Here is a 16,931-nt window from a genome sequence, read left to right as displayed (position 1 = left end):
ACCTCCTGGCGAACATTTTTTCCACAAACACTCTGCACAATCAACATTCTGTCCCTGCACAGACTAGAGCAGTGTTGGAGCCTGCTTGGGAAAATCCCAGTCATCGTGCCAGATAAATCAGCTGATGTGTTACTGAGGAGGGACATACTGAGTATCCAAGATTTGTTTCTGCACAAGACAGTCATGAGCAGAATCCCTCCCATTTCTCCTCCATGTTTACTTTAGTAAGGTTGATTGTAGGTTTCTTCTTTGCCTATTACCATCCAGCCTTGAGCAGGGCCCTTCATCAGCCATGCTGAACAATGACCAATCTTGCCATCAAATACTTTCTACAGACATACAAGAGAGATGAAGAAACCCACACTCTTGGAACCTAGACAGCTACACTCCCCACTTACTCTGCAACATGTTCACACCTGCACAGAACTAGCTTGGTTTTCATTTAAAGAACATGTAGGTGATTAATGAACGGTACGAGGGTTTTGTTGTTGCATCTCTCATTTTTACTTTGAACTCTGAAAATTCAAAAGTTCAAAAGATTTTTGAGAGGATCACAAAACAACAGCATTCCCAGGGTGTATATAAGTGTGTGTGTGTGTGTGTGTGTGTGTGTGTGTGTGTGTGTGTGTGTGTACATAAAACAGGCCATTCCAGGCACTGTTGTTACAGTACTTTCTGTAGAAAGAGGTACTGAAGCTGGTGATACTGCTCAACAGGTAAAAGTATTTGTCACACAAGCCTGATGGCCTGAGTTTGGTCCCCACAACCTGCAGTGGAAAAAGAAAATCAATTCCTGCAAGTTGCTTCAGACATCCACATGTCTAGCCTTTGTCTTTGCTACCTTTGTTAAGTTTTAGCTATTTAGAGAAACTGAGTCATATGAAAAATTGTAATATTCTATAAAAGATATTGTTATACTGTTAAAAAAGTTGAAAGATGAGGTTCCCAGTCTCTCTGTGTACCTGCTGTTCTTGTAGACCCCCAGAATTAGGTTTGCAGCACCCATGCTAGGCATCTCACAACCTCCTGTAACTCTGATTCCAAGAAAGCCAGTGTCCTTTTCCGACCGCCCCAGACACATGTGTGTGGGGCACACACACATATATAAGTAAAACAGGCACACACATATACATAAAGAAAAATAAAATAATTGCAGAGACCACAGGAAGATTCTCATGCTTCCAGTTTATTAGACAAGAAGGAGATTGCCCCATGGTGGCTTTGGTGCCAGCTTTGCCCCACAAATGGTTCATGGGTGGCAGCATGAGGTGACTTCTGTCATATCACATAGAAGAAAAAACAAGGGCTTTTCCTGGGGTTTTGCCACCAATGGAGCTCATGATCTTTGATCTGTAACAGAGTGTTCTGGGTGTTCTTTTTGTAAGAGAGAGAAGTTTTGTTAGAAGGGCTATGGCATTGACAAAGCAGTGGTTTCCACCAATAAGAGTGAAGCCATTTTCAAAAGAGAAAGGAGCGTATCCTGGGAACAAGACAATAGTGCTGGAGGACAGCATCCTGTTCTCCGCTGCTACATGAAGACCAATTCATCCATCCTGGGGGTAAGTCTCCACTTCAGTAATCAATCTCTCCCACTTTAGAGCTGTGTTCTGCCCATTAGGGGCAACGGAAACCTCTCTAGGGGGAACAGTGATGTTTTCAAGGACCACATCCTTCTTCCTCAAAGTTCCCTTCTTACTGGGAGTCATAGTCTGAAGATAGACAAGAGTTGTATCCATCCCTCCAGGAGTCACAGGCTGACTACCCACTGTGACGATGGTCTCCTCCGCAGGGATCACAGGCTGATTACCCATTGTGGCCATGGTCTCCTCCCAAGGGATCACAGGCTGATTACCTACTGTGACCATGGTCTCCTCCCTAGAGATCACAGACTGATTACCCACTGTGGCCATTGTCTCCTCCCTAGAGATCACAGACTGATTACCCACTGTAGCCATGGTCTCCAACCCAGGGATCACAGACTGATTACCCACTGTGGCCATGGTCTCCTCCCCAGGGATCACAGACTGATTACCCACTGTGGCCATTGTCTCCTCCCTAGAGATCACAGACTGATTACCCACTGTGGCCATGGTCTCCTCCCCAGGGATCACAGACTGATTACCCACTGTAGCCATGGTCTCCTCCCCAGGGATCACAGACTGATTACCCACTGTGGCCATGGTCTCCTCCCCAGGGATCACAGACTGATTACCCACTGTAGCCATGGTCTCCAACCCAGGGATCACAGACTGATTACCCACTGTGTCTGTGGCCTCTGCCCCAGGGATCACAGACTGATTACCCACTGTGGCCATGGTCTCCACCCCAGGGATCACAGACTGATTACCCACTGTGGCCAGGGTCTTTGCCTCAGGGGTCACAGATTGATTACCCACTGTGGCCATGGTCTTTGCCTCAGGGGTCACAGACTGATTACCCACGGTGGCCAAGGTCTCTCCCCTAGTTGTCTGTGTCTGGGTTGTCACTGTCTTCCCAGTAGCGGTCTCAGATGGAAGGTCCAGTGAGGCTGTGGTTTTGGCCTCAGGAGCCATAGTGCTTCTTTCTAGAGCTACTGCATGTGTTGCAGGAGATGTTGTTCCCTCAGGGGTCACGGATCTACCATTAGGGATTGTAGTCACATTTTCATACTTTCTGTGGACTTCAGTGGCCATAGCTTCTCCTCCTGGGGGCAAGATCTTTACACTATCAGTGGTGAACCCCTCTGTCACAGGCAGACTCTCAGAGCCAGGTCTTGAGGAATTCACAGGAGATGTAAACCAAAATTGTGGCAAAGGGGTTGGGTTGAGCTCTGGAAAAAATCATCAGAAAAGAAACAGTAAGGTTTCTACCTCTTCTTTCCTTTCTTATTAATTCCCAGCAATGCTAAAGGCACTCCAAAGCTGAAGAATTTGATCCAAAAATCTAGCAGTGAAAGATTTCATGATTTACTCCCCAGAGAAAGAAGATAAAAAATCCCACCACACTGAAGCTCTCTTCCCTTACTCTAAGGTGTTAGCATAGACCCAACTGAGGGCTGTCTATGGATTTGCTGCATTTCTGGTGACTAATTCAAGGAAGGCTCTTAGGTCCCCATGTTTAAACCCCCACTTTAACCTCCCTGGGTACCTCTAGCCAGACCTATTGTTCAAGGCCTAATTTGTTATGCCTCCTCAAAGAGAAGCTGTCAGTATGCCATACTGGAGGAGGTGTCAGAGACAAAGCTGAGGCCTAGAGACTCTAGACAGCAAGTGGTAAACCCTTATATTAGAGCCCATGTAAGTGCTTGGCCTGGCTGAGCTCCAGTCCTGAATCTCTAAGGGAATTCAGCTCTTACGTACGATTTCCTAACTGCCAGCGTAGCTGCTGCTATCAATAGGCATGTGTGTGTGTGTGTGTGTGTGTGTGTGTGAGTGTGTGTGTGTGTACACTTTTTCTTGTCCCTTGCCCAAGATATGAGAAGGGAAAAACAGAAATGAATGTTAACTATGAAAAAGTATGAAAGTATGCTGTTCATTCAATATCTCATTTATTCTTCATAATGTCCTGCATCTAGAACGATTTCATTTTCAGATGAGGCAAAGGAAGCTCAAACAGGTCAAATCTGGTTGACCGTAAAGTTTGCTCTCTTCATTCAATGTCAAGTCAAAGAAGTCAGACCCAGCAGAATGGACCCACCAGTATCTGGTTCTGCCACTTACAACCCTGGCTTCCAGGTCCTAGTTACTCACCTGCCTTCACCAAGAGCTCATTCAATATATGAACAAGGGGGAAAGGACCATTGCCACAGAAAAGGCCCCTGGCATCATCCATATCCAGTGTCCACACCATGGCACCCCCAAAATGTTCTTTTTTCACGAATGTTGCCTGCAAAAGCAACAGTCAGTTTCTAAACCCCCTCCTGTCTGGGTACAGGGAAGACAACAAAGATGAGCAAACCTGTAGAAGGCAATGAAGGAGGACATTTATGATAATCATCTGCATTGGACTCTAGCCTCTATTTCTGAACATTTTTATATGACTCTTACCTTCCTTCATCACCTCATTCAAGAAAAATATTATTTCCAATATTTTAGGGCTAAAAGAATACCTACACACTACAACATGAATGAGTTTTTGAAGATACTATGCTAAGTAAAATAACCAGACAAAAGAAAAATGATAAAATCTATATGATTCCATGTATTGTACACGGTATTTAAAGCAGTCAAAGCCGCCTCATGCCTTCCACTTATCAGGAATATTCATGGATACTTAGTGTAATATGAACCATGTCTGCACATATATGTGCATGTGTATACACACACAGTATTAAGGAGAGTCCCATCTAAGCTAATGAGAACCTGAGTACTGGAACAGGAAAGAGCAAGTGTCTTACCTTGTAACTGAAGCTGATGGTGTCATCATAGGCAACCCACTCCTTCCCCTTGTAGGCATATGGGACATACTGATAATCAATCCAGCGCTGTTCTGCTCTCTGGATAAAGGAACAAACCTGCCAGGAGAACACATGTAAGTTCCATGAAATGCCTTGAAGAGAAGAAGTACAGGAGACTCAGTTGCTTCTTGTCTCAGGAGAAAAAGTCCAGCAAAAGCCTCTCACCAGGGCCTGAGATGACAAACCAAAGAGAGAGCAAACAAACTGTTCACAGAGGACTACCTCTGCATACTATACGTCCCTTCTGTTACATGTCCCTTCCTCTAGCGTCCATGGTTTACAAATAAAAAAAGATAGAAAAGTGACTGACATTCACCAGAAACAAAGTCAGGGTTTGGTAAATCACACCAGCACCACAAATGTGACCAGGACTACATCTGTTTTGTTGTCTTCATAAACACATATCTCTTGTGTTTATCATAGCTCAGAACCATCTAGGTAACTATCCAACTAGCACCTGGACTTTTTTAATACCTCTAAAGGTCTTGAAGGCAGTGTGAACTTGTTACGATCCACCATGCTCTTGAATGCTCATTTCAACACCAGCATTGTGCTAGAAACTGAATATTGCAGAGATATATAGGTGTTCAAGTTGTACTACAGAAGTTAACATCTACATCATGCTTTGTGAGGTTTTGTTGATGTGTTTTTTGTTGGCTGGTTAAGTTGGTTGGCTAGTTGGTTGGTTGGTTGGTTGTACTTTAAAGGTTTTGTGTGTTGAAGTTTCTGTAATCTATTATGTCCTTAAAAAAATGTTCTTTCAACTATGACACCATGCACAATCATGCCTCATGAGATTAGATGGAAAAATATGTCCAATGATCCAACAGAGAAGAGAGCTTAGAGGCACATGCAGCATCTCCATTCTTCCCTAAGGGAGGGCTATACCTCTTCATTTGTCCTCTACTTATCATTAAGATTCTCGTGTGTGTGTGTGTGTGTGTGTGTGTGTGTGTGTGTGTGTGTGTGCGCACACACTTAAAAGGCCTGCATTTTTTTAGGCCATTGACCAAGTCTGGATTACCTATGTAAGTAACATTTAAGATTCTTTACTTTTTTCCTTTCCATTCATGTTCTCTGTGGCCTCTTATCTCTCACAAAGGACTCCACAACCCCAAAGGAAAAATATTTCAGTGAATCTCCTTGGGGGTGGGGGGACAAAAAAACCTGTCTCTTCGGCCTGTCTCTAGCTCTCACCCACCTGGCTCTTACACTAGCCCTTGCTCCAGCATGAGGGAGGAGTCCCAACTACTAAACAGAGGTCTCTAATCCCATCACCTCATAGTAAGCCAGGAAGCCAGCCTGCTTGGTGTAATACCCAGGAGATGCTGGTCCCGTTGAAGCAGCCTGCAATCCATTCTTAGATTCTTCAAGGAGTCGAAAGGTACGTCCATAGGCGGGGAAGCCCATGATAAGTTTATCTGCAGGTGCCCCGAGTTTTCTCCAGTAATCCATAGCATAGGCCTGTAAGTGGAAAGGAGACAACCTCACCAATTGCCTGGGCTCAAGGATGGAAATTTGGACCACCTGAGAGCTTTTCTTTCCTCACCGAAGATTTGGAGTCATCAGGAAGGGAGAACAGAGGACTGTTGTGTCCTGTAAACTTTTCCCAACTTCCATGTAAGTCATAAGACAATACATTAATGAAATCCAGACGTCTGTAAGAAACAGAGGGGGAGATATAAATGTCAGCCCAACTAAATACTCAATTTGGATCATCACAGCACTGTTCAGATAAATAGCTGTAAGCTGGCCATCAAAGCCTCTTGCTCTTGTGAACCTGCCCATGCTAAGCAAGTCACTTTGAGATGGAATGAACTGCTGGCTAGGGATAGCTATGCATCAAGCTCTGTGCATCCTGAGAGTATGTGTGGAGGTAGAAAGAGCTCAGACAAGAAAATGAATACATGCAGGCCTGACAGAGTGCTGGCAGAGGTCTGAATAAACTGTCATGAATCAAGCCACAGTGCTGCCCTGCAAGAGTACAAGAGATGCATGTCAAATAACCACCAACACCCACTCTTCCAGAATGCTTTCATAATCATAATGACCAAATGTTATCATGCCAGAATGTAAGGGTTTATACTGGTTATCTAATTTAATCTGGCGAATGTCATAAATAGTCTCTCCCTCTCTGTCTGTCTGCCTATCTATCTGTCTGTCTGTCTGTCTTTCATGACATTGTCTCATTATATAACCCATGCTGATCTAGAACTGACTATGTAAACACGCTAATCTCAAACTCATGGTCCTTTTTCTTCTACCTCCCTGATGCTGTGATTACAAACACGTTAAAATGCCATATCCAACCAACTTTATATATTTGAAAATTAAATAAATAGAAACTCTTATTAAGATTTTTGAAAGTCACCCAGTTAGGTAAAGGCAGCCCTCTCTCACTGTTACCTGGTAACACAGTGAACACTAATAAGCTTTCTCCCTTGTTGGGTCTCTCTTTTCCTCCCACATTAAAACACCTCTCCCTCATGCAATGACACAGGGACATCATGTCCTTCTCTTCCTCTGCATGAACTTTGCTTTCTTCATCTTTAATACTTGATTGTGAGTCAAGAACATTGGTTCAGAGCCAGCATGTCTAAAAAGAATTATGACCTATCTATGTTTGTCTGCTTTTTTAACATCTGCAACAAGATCTACTCTGGAATGTGAGCACAACTGGGCAGTTTCCTGTGCTGCTTTCTGTGGCATCGCTTGCTACTCACCTGCTGTCTGCCCCTGCATCGTGTATGTCTGTTCCTGTGCTCAGGGGAGGAAGAGGCCAGGCCCATGGCATTCTCTATCTATGAGTTCCAGGAATGGGCCCTAAACTCTGCCTGTGGTGATGGTGTTACAAGCCATCAGTACAAAAGCTAGTTCTGAGTTTTTAAATAGAAGTCCAGGGATGGGTAAGATACCACTCCTAGCCTCACCTCAGTAGCTCCTCATGCTACTCCTCAGCTCACGCAGAACCTCACCCACATGGGAACAGCAAAAGGAGGCTCAGATAGTGCTTTAGCCACTCTAGAGCAACATCCACTTACCTTCCTAAAAGGTGCACATCATAAGATGTTTGAATGATGTATGGGACACCAGAGACAGCAGCCGACAGCAGCAGCTTTGGGCGCTGGGTGAACAGTGCCTCCTTCTCAAAGGCAAACTGAAGCTCCTAGGAAAACACACACACACACACACACACACACACACACACACACACACCAAAAACAAAGACAGGGGAGAAAAGCATCATCCAGAAATTGTTTAAGTTCTTTCAGCCAGGCTTGGAACAGAAAAAGAACACAGGTTCTGCCCAAGACTATATAAAAGACAGACAACATACCAACATGGTACTTGAGTTAATGAGGGAAGAAAAGCAGGCTAGGGACAAAGACTGCAGACAGACACTTCCTGAAAAAGGCCAGAAAGCTTCAGCAAGAAAGTGTCCCTTAGCTACAGATACAGGGCAAGATCCAGACAGAGACAGAAGCAGCCACGGGCAACTGCTCCACAGCAGTGTAACCCAGCACCTCCAGGGAATGTCAGTCAGAGAAGATTCTGTTCCTTTCCCTGTTCCTTTCCCTGCCCCAAACTCGTGTTACCTCTCTGACACTCACTCACCCCAAATGAAAAGTAAAGCCATCTGCACTAGGCCTCCGAATGAGGGTGGCGGGTGTGCAGCTGGAAGTGTTTGTGAGTCCCTTGGCAATGGGACCAGAATTCATCCTAAGTGCATGAACTGGCTTTTTTAGAGCCCATTCCCTATGGTGCCATGCCTTACTCAGCCTTGATGCAGTGGGGAGGGGCTTAGGCCTGCCCCAATTTGGTAAGGCAGCCTGTGTTGAATACCGAAAGGAGGGCTTACCCACTATGAGGGGTGGCTGGGAGTGGGATGGGGAGAGTTGGGGGGAGTGGAAGAAGGGGAGAGACAGGGAAAATGAGAGGTATGTAAAATGAAAAAGAAAACTTTAAATAAATAAATAAACCTTAGAAAAAGAAAAAGAGAAAAGTAGAACCATTTGCTTGTTGGCCTTACTTCAATTAAGAAGAGAAAATTCCACCGGTCATGCATGGGGCTGCCTCGTAGTCCAGGGTACAAGAAGAAGAGATCAAGCCCATCAAAACCATGTGTTCTCAGGAAGAATACAACTGAATCAATAAACTCTTCACGGCTGGCAAGTGTGGACAGCATAGTGGTGAACCTGCAGGAAGACCAGGAAAAAGCAAAGAACACTGTCTTCAAAATCAGTGTCCTTGGAAGTCCTAGCGAGGTCTCCCATATGGCAGCTTAAGTTGGCACAAGAGGCAAAATGCTCTCAAGAAGAATTCCCTTCTACCAGATCTTCAAAGAAGAGTTAATACCAATACTCTTTTAATTGTTCCACACAATAGAAACAGAAGGAACACTACCAAACTCCTTCTATGAGGCTACAATTAACCCTGATTCCCAAGCCAAACAAAGAAAGAGAATTACAGACCGATCTCCCTCATCAACATTGATGCAAAAATACTCAATAAAATACTGGCAAACAGACTCCAAGAACACATCCAAACAATTATCCACCATGATCAAGTAGGCTTCATCCCAGAGATGCAAGGGTGGTTCAACATACGAAAGTCCATCAATGTAATACACCATATAAACAAACTCAAGGAAAAAAACCACATGATCATCTCACTAGATGCTGAAAAGCCATTTGACAAAATCCAACACCCCTTCATGATAAAGGTCTTGGAGCGAACAGGAATACAGGGAACATACCTAAACATAATAAAGGCAATCTACAGCAAGCCAACAGCCAACATCAAAGTAAATGAAGAGAAATTCAAAGCGATTCCACTAAAATCAGGAACAAGGCAAGGCTGTCTGCTCTCCCCATACTTATTCAATATAGTACTTGAAGTTCTAGCCAGAACAATAAGACAACATAAGGAGATCAAGAGGATACAAATTGAAAAGGAAGAAGTTAAGCTTTCACTATTTGCAGATGACATTATAGTATACATAAGTGACCCCAAAAATTCAACCAAGGAACTCATACAGCTGATAAACACCTTCAGCAATGTAGCAGGATACAAGATTAACTAAAAAAAAAAAAAAATCAATAGCCCTCCTATATACAACTGACAAACAGGCTGAGAAGGAAATCAGAGATACATCACCATTTACAATAGCCACAAATGATATAAAATACCTTGGGGTAACTCTAACTAAGCAAGTGAAGGATCTGTATGACAAGAACTTTAAGTCCCTGAAAAAAGAAATTGAAGAAGATGTCAGAAAATGGAAAGATCTCCCATGCTCACGAATAGGCAGGATTAACACAGTAAAAATGGAGATCTTACCAAAAGCAATCTATAGATTCAACGCAATCCCCATCAAAATCCCAACACAATTCTTCACAGACCTGGAAAGAACAATACTCAACTTCATATGGAAAAACAAAAAACCCAGGATAGCCAAAAGAATCCTGTACAATAAAACAACCTCTGGAGGCATCATGATCCCTGACTTCAAGCTCTACTATAGAACTATAGCAATAAAAACAGCTTGGTACTGGCATAAAAATCGACATGTGGACCAATGGAATCGAATTGAAGACCCTGACATTAATCCGCACACCTATGAACATATAATTTTTGACAAAGAAGCCAAAAATGTACAATGGAAAAAAGAAAGCATTTTCAACAAATGGTGCTGGCATAACTGGATGTGAACATGTAGAAGGCTACAAATAGATCCATATCTATTGCCCTGCCCAAAACTTAAGTCCAAGTGGATCAAAGACCTCAACATAAATCCAGCTACTCTGAACCTGATACTAAAGAAAGTAGGAAGTACTCTTGAATGCATTGGCACCAGAGATCACTTTCTAAATATAACACCAGACACTGAGAGAAACAATCAATCAATGGGACCTGTTGAAATTGAGAAGCTTTTGTAGAGCAAAGGACATGGTCAACAAGACAAAGTGACAGCCTACAGAATGGGAAAAGGTCTTCACCAACCCCACATCTGACAGAGGGCTGATATCCAGAATATATAAAGAACTCAAGAAATTAGACATCAAAATGCCCAACAGTCCAATTAAGAAATGGGCTATAGAGCTAAACAGAGAATTCTCAACAGAGGAAGCTCAAATGGCTGAAAGACATTTAAGGAATTGCTCAACATCCTCATCAGGGAAATGGAAATTAAAACGACTCTGAGATATCACCATACATCCATCAGAATGGCTAAGATCAAAAACACTGAGGACAGCCTTTGCTGGAGAGGATGAGGAGCAAGGGGAACTCTTCTCCACTGCTGGTGGGAATGCAAGCTTGTACAGCCACTTTGGAAATCAATATGGTGCTTTCTTAGAAAATTGGGAATCAGTCTCCCCCAAGATCCAGCTATACCACTCTTGAGCATATACCCAAGGAATGCTCAATCATACACAAGGACACATGCTCAGCTATGTTCATAGCAGCATTGTTTGTAATAGCCAGAACCTGGAAACAACCTACATGCTCTTCAGCTGAAGAATGGATAAAGAAAATGTGGTACATATACACAATGGAGTACTACTCAGCAGAGAAAAACAATGACATCATGAGGTTTGCAAGCAAATGGATGGATCTAGAAAAAAATCATCCTGAGTGAGGTAACCCAGACTCAGAAGGACAAACACGGTATGTACTCACTCATAGTAGGATACTAGATGTAAAACAAAGATGACTAGACTGCTACACAACTCCAGGGAGGCTACCTAGTAAAGAGGACCCTAAGAAAGCCACAGGGATCACCCAGCAACAGAGAAATGGATGAGATCTACATGAGTAAACTGGATGTGATGGGGGATAATGAAGGGCAAGGGTCAGGGGAAAGAGAGCTTAGAGGAGTGAGAGATCCCAGCTGGATCAAGAACAGAGAGGGACAACAAGGAAAGAGAGCCCATGATAAATGAAGACCCTATGGGAATAGGAAGAAGCAAAGTGCTAGTGAAGTCCTCAGAAATCCACAAAGATACCTCCACAATAGACTACTGGCAATGGTCAAGAGAAAGTCCAAACTGACCTACTCTGGTGATTGGACGGCCAAAAACCCCAACTGTCGTGATAGAACTCTCATCTACTGACTGCTGGGAGCAGATGCAGAGATCCATGGCCAGCCCCCAGGTGGAGCTCCAGGAGTCCAATCAGCGAGAGAGAGGAGGATTGTATGAGCAAGAGATGTTGAGACCAAGACTGGAAAAAGCACAGGGACAAATAGCCAACCTAGTGGAAACACATGATCTATGAACCAATAGCTGAGGAGCCCCCATGGAACTGTATCAGGCCCTCTGGATAAGTGAGACAGTTGATTAGCTTGAACTATTTGGGAGGCCCCCAGGCAGTGGGATCAGGACCTGTCCTTAGTGCATGAGCTGGCTTTTTGGAGCCTGGGGCCTTTGCTGGGACACTTTGCTCAGCCTGGGTGAAGGGATGAGGGGACTGAACCTGCCTGGACTGAATGTACCAGGCTGAGCTGAATCCCCAGGGGAGTCCTTGCCCTGGAGGAGGTGGGAATGGGGGATGGAATGGAGGGAGGGTGGGAGGAGGGAGGACAGGGGAATCCATGACTGATACGTAAAATTAAATTAATTATAAAATTAAAAAAATAATAATGTTAAAGAAAGGAAGGGAGGGTCTTAAAGTGTGACATCAGAATATTTGCCAAAAATATTGAAATTTGCTAAAGACTTCAAATTGAGCTTCTAATAAGGAGTTCAAGTTGGTTTATCACTTAAAAAATTAATTAAAAAAAAGAAGAATTCCCACCCCTAGCTCTTTTATTCTCTGGCCTTTTTGATATTTTTATTTGTTTTCTTTTCCATAGCAAAACACTTAGAAGTAATTATTGCTTATTGGAGCTGAACTTTAAGCAAGTCCAAATTAATCCTGCGAAAAAGTGATTACAAAATAAGTAGATTGAGAGATAAATGGACCTGGGTTCCATGGTCTATTGGCCACCACTCAGCTGGGCCCTCTTGATGGGTGAGGACACCTGGAAGAAACCTGGCAAGTTCCTTAACACTTGTGACTCTTGCTTGCTTTTCCTAATCATTTGAAATATAGCCATTTTACAAGAAATCATTCATCTAGTCATATATATGTACCTGAATACATACATACATACAAAACATGCATACGTACATACATGTGGCATCTCATTTGGCTTCAGGCTCACAGCTAGTCAAAGGAACAGAGATGAGGCCTGGGATGGACAGAGCTAGTAGTTGTATACTTCACATCTGGAATCCTCCATCCCACCTGGAGGTTCCTTACAAGGGGTCTCCTACACATACCAGGCTATCAAGTCTCCCTCCAAGGCTGGAAGGCAGGCTCTGCCCCGGGTCTTAGCTAGGAAGCAAGGAAGCTGTCCTTCTGAGAACATGAAGGTGGTTTGTCATCTCCCTACTGTATCCTGATGGGACACTAACAAGAGCTGCCTCTTCAGGAAGGATGCAATCCTTGAGTCCCTGCAGTAGCACCAAAGAGCACTTGTGGCTTCTTCGTCTCTAACACAGCCAGCTCTGTGTGCAGAGTGGGAAAGCCCAGGGCCTGTGAGGTTCAGGGGTTACTCTTCTTGTCCTATATAAAATTCCTCCCTTCAGAAACAAAAGTCCCTGCCTCCAACAAAAAGAGTTAAAGACTCATTTGCGGGTGTCCTGTTTTACCCGTTACTCATTCCCCGCCCTAAGTTTCACGTCCGATGCCTGTTTTCCTTGGTATTTTCCCCTATGATTTTGTATCTTGTGTTTTGATTTGTTTTGTTATGGTGTGTGTGTGTGTGTGTGTGTGTGTGTGTGTGTGTGTGTGTGTGTGTTCAGATGGTGCTAAGGGTCAGACCCGGAGTTTTGATTCTGTTCACCATTGTGCTCCTCCACTGTGCCACACTGCTAGTCCTAAGTGCACCGCATTGTCTCTCATGTTCCCCTGGCCCTTTTCTGACCACCTTTAGGAACCTCTTTTCCTTCTGTGATCCTCTGTGGGAAAGGATTCCTTGAATCCAGCACTTGAGAAAGTACCACCATGGGCTTTGCTGTCTTTGTATCCAAGCTGGCTTTTACACACACACACACACACACACACCATTAGTCTCACTTCCAGCCCATCTTACTCTACCTCCCAGAGAGAAGACAGTGACAGAGCCGCTCACCGTGCGGTGCCGAAGCTCCACCCTCCGATGGACAGCAGTGTTTTCAGCGCCCTGTTCCTGGAACGTGGGGGAGAAAGTGGGTGAGCAGGTCCCTACTCTACGAGCAGCTGCAGCCACTGCTCTTCCCTCTTCTGTGCATTGGGAAAACGACGGGAAGTGGGGAAGGGGCCATAAGAAGAGTGGGAGAAGGTAGGTGGGAAGAGCACAGAAGTAAAGAACACAGAGATGAATAACCAGTCCATTCCAGCTCTGTGCACCAAGACTACACAGAGTGCCCCAAGCTCCCTCACTACCCCATAATATTTCCAGAAAAGTCTAAAATGTTTCTTGTCACTCATTTTCCGACTCAACAAATATTCACTGAGCAATGACTATGTGCCCTTGACGGAAACGCAACAGCAAACACGTAGTCAAGCATCCCACTCACCTCTCAGAAGTGCTTTAGCAGCATTAATCACTCACAACTGTGCCCAAAGGGTGAGCCAGAGTTTACCAGGAGAAAGGAGTGTGAAGACATCCAGGGACAGGCAACATTAACTACCAAGTCACTGAGGCAAGCAGCTGGGCAATAGAGAGCTCTTAAGTTGGAAGCACTCAGATCCCCATTTGAGAGAAAGATAGGGAGAGAAAAATCAGGAAAATTTAGGAGTAATAAGAGAAATAGGCTTATTTTCCTCTGGCTATAAAATCTGAAACCCCAACCGCACATCTAACATACCTCTCCTTGAGTTTGTTGAACTCTGGGTAGAGGATTTTCTCATCCTGGAGATTCTTGGCAACAATCTGATTGTTGTTCATTGAGGCAAAGGCAAATATCAGGTGTGTACAAAGAAAGGGGTCCAGGTCATGGGGAAAGATGGAGGCAGGGTCTGGCCGACTGTGAGCCCAGTTGGTGAAATAACACACCAGCTTGTAGGCAGTACCTGGCAAGGACAACAAGTATTAGCAGAGATCATGGGCAAAGAGGGAACTCAGCTTCTGGAGGGTAGAGAAAGCACAGCCAAAGAGACCAGGCCACTGTAACAGCCTCCATCCCTCCCACATACACCAATACCTCCTCCACATGGCCCTAGACCTCTTGCCCTTGCTACTGAGGCCCAAGAGAAAAAAGAATGCCTTATCAGTCTAAATCCTGGCACATACTGAGCCATACAAACAGCAAGTGGCCAGCGTCCTGTGCTGAATTGTATTGGCTCAATAACCTCCGACCAAGGAGCCAAGGCAGGTGGGAGTCCAGGAGATTCTGAATGGAGATTCCCTAGCCAGAGAATCTCCCTGGCTTTAGAAGGGAGAAGGTGGTTCCCTTACCATCATTGTGCTTCATCAGAAGAACAAGCCCTGCAGGAAATGGAGGAATTCATATACACATGCAGTGTGACATTCCCCCCATACAGACCCTGCAGCTAGCAAGTGCCCCCTCCAGCTCAGCACCATACACACATGCAGATGCACAAATAGTGACACACATCACTCACTGGTTTCCTCTCCTTCAAAGTTAACATAGTGGAGCTAGTCTAAGCCCCTTTTCTAGTAATCACCACATGTACCTGTACATGCTTTGCATAGGGACAATGATAAAAGTCCAAGCTAAGGCTCTTGGCCACTGGTTCTCAAATCTGACAATAAATTCAGAAGGACTCATATCAAAGTGCTCTCCTCAGAAATCCTGAATAACCTGGTCCAAGATGAAGCCCAAGTATGAAAACAACTAGGTTGGAGAACTGATGCCCTGACTCTTTCTCTCTGAGTGCCTCTGATTCTTTATTATGTCTATCTCGTATGTACCTAAGCCAGACTCCCTGAGTCCCAGGCTGCTCTACTGGGCACCAGAGAAATGACAAACTGGTATCTCCTGAGAGCTGTGTAGCATTGCTAGGCTGTGCCATACTCACCAACCCACAGCACCAGTCGCCCCATCTCAGCTGTTTGGCAGCTCTGGGGATGGAGCTCAAGTCCCTTTAATAGCAGCTGGCCCGTGTGCAGCATAGGGAGAGCCCAGCTACACATACATGCCATGCCAGAAACGATGACCTCACAATGACCTCAGAAATGTGTGGTTCTCAGGGCCAACAAAGCCATATTCCTGGCCTGACATTAGCAGGAGTCAAGTATTCACCACAGGCTTTTTAACAAAGACAAGGGCAGTGTTCCTGAGCCTTGTCTGGCAATTGGCCCCATTTCCTGATATCCAGCTCCCCACAGCTGAGATGGAGGGAAACACGGCGTGATGGAGCATGGCCGTAAAGATTATCGGGAAGGCAGTGTATCGTACAGCTCCAAAGCTTCAGCTTTGGATTCACGCTTTAGGGCCAAGGTATGAATCTCCGTGATACCACTTAGAAGTTTTATACTTTGGGATGAGTTACTGAGCCCCTGCAGTTTCCACACATAAAGGAAAGCTTGTTTTCCTTGAGTTAATAGCTCATTCTTACCTCCCAGGAATATACAGAAACTGAAGAGATAAGCTTAATTAATTACAGATGTTATTAGGAAGTTGACCAAAAGAGCAGGATGCTCAAACTCAAATACTGACACTCACCAGGCAGCTCATGTCAACCGGTGGAGGAAATACACTAAAACAGCATGTTCTCTACATGACACAAAGAGTGAGGGTTCAGACCCAGTGTCTAATTACAACCAGACTGGGAAACTATTGCACTATGCTTTCCCTGTTTCCTCTGACCTTTCACTGTCAACTGAGGGGAAGCCTTGTGGTCAGGAGAGATCGGGATGGTAGGGGACAGCAGCAGCTGTTGGTTGTCCTGCATGGGAGATGGGTCTGAAGCTGACAGAGCCATCACTTTCTCAGAAAAATAAAAAGAACCCTGAAACTTTGCAAGAGTCAGAAAACATCTGGGTGAGTATATGAGCCAACCATGAAAATGGGCCCTGAGCCTCAAGAATATGAATATGATTATGGACACCTAAGAGCCAATTAAAGAAATGCAATAACAATGCAAAGGTTAAAAAAGTCTGTACACCAGATGTTGCTTTGATCCATCGGTTTCCTCTCTCCCTGTTCCAGATGGTTTCAGACTGTGCGTCCTCTCACTGAGACACGTGTTGCTGCCTATGTATTAATAGGAGGGGCTAAGCAGATCTCAATTCAGTGGAGGATTCAGAGAAATCAGTGCCCAGTGGTGAAATCTGTTGAACATCTGTCCTTCATTTATGGAGTGAAATAAGCAAGAAATTTCATAATCTTTAAACCAGTAGTTTACTTAGATATAAAATAAAGATAAATGGAGTAGAATATGTGTATATATGTATATATGTATGTATGTATGTATGTGTGTGTGTGTGTGTGTGTATGTGTGG

At 44.4% G+C, this 16,931-nt stretch overlaps 1 protein-coding gene across 1 annotated transcript; it reads right to left on the bottom strand.

Moving 5' to 3' along the window:
- Nucleotides 1-1,170: 1,170 nt before the first annotated feature.
- On the bottom strand, nt 1,171-16,865 carry Ovgp1 (oviductal glycoprotein 1). Its single transcript, XM_036191579.1, has 9 exons — nt 14,332-16,865; nt 13,614-13,670; nt 8,466-8,631; nt 7,477-7,601; nt 5,985-6,093; nt 5,714-5,899; nt 4,376-4,492; nt 3,729-3,864; nt 1,171-2,809 (listed from the first exon to the last, which is right to left on the bottom strand). Exons 1-9 carry the CDS (start codon nt 14,409-14,411, stop codon nt 1,545-1,547), a joined length of 2,241 nt encoding a protein of 746 aa, XP_036047472.1. The 5' UTR covers nt 14,412-16,865; the 3' UTR covers nt 1,171-1,544.
- Nucleotides 16,866-16,931: the final 66 nt, after the last annotated feature.

Source organism: Onychomys torridus, chromosome 6, assembly GCF_903995425.1.
Source record: "Onychomys torridus chromosome 6, mOncTor1.1, whole genome shotgun sequence".
NCBI lineage: Eukaryota > Metazoa > Chordata > Mammalia > Rodentia > Cricetidae > Onychomys > Onychomys torridus.
This window is presented reverse-complemented; position numbering and strand designations above follow the sequence as displayed.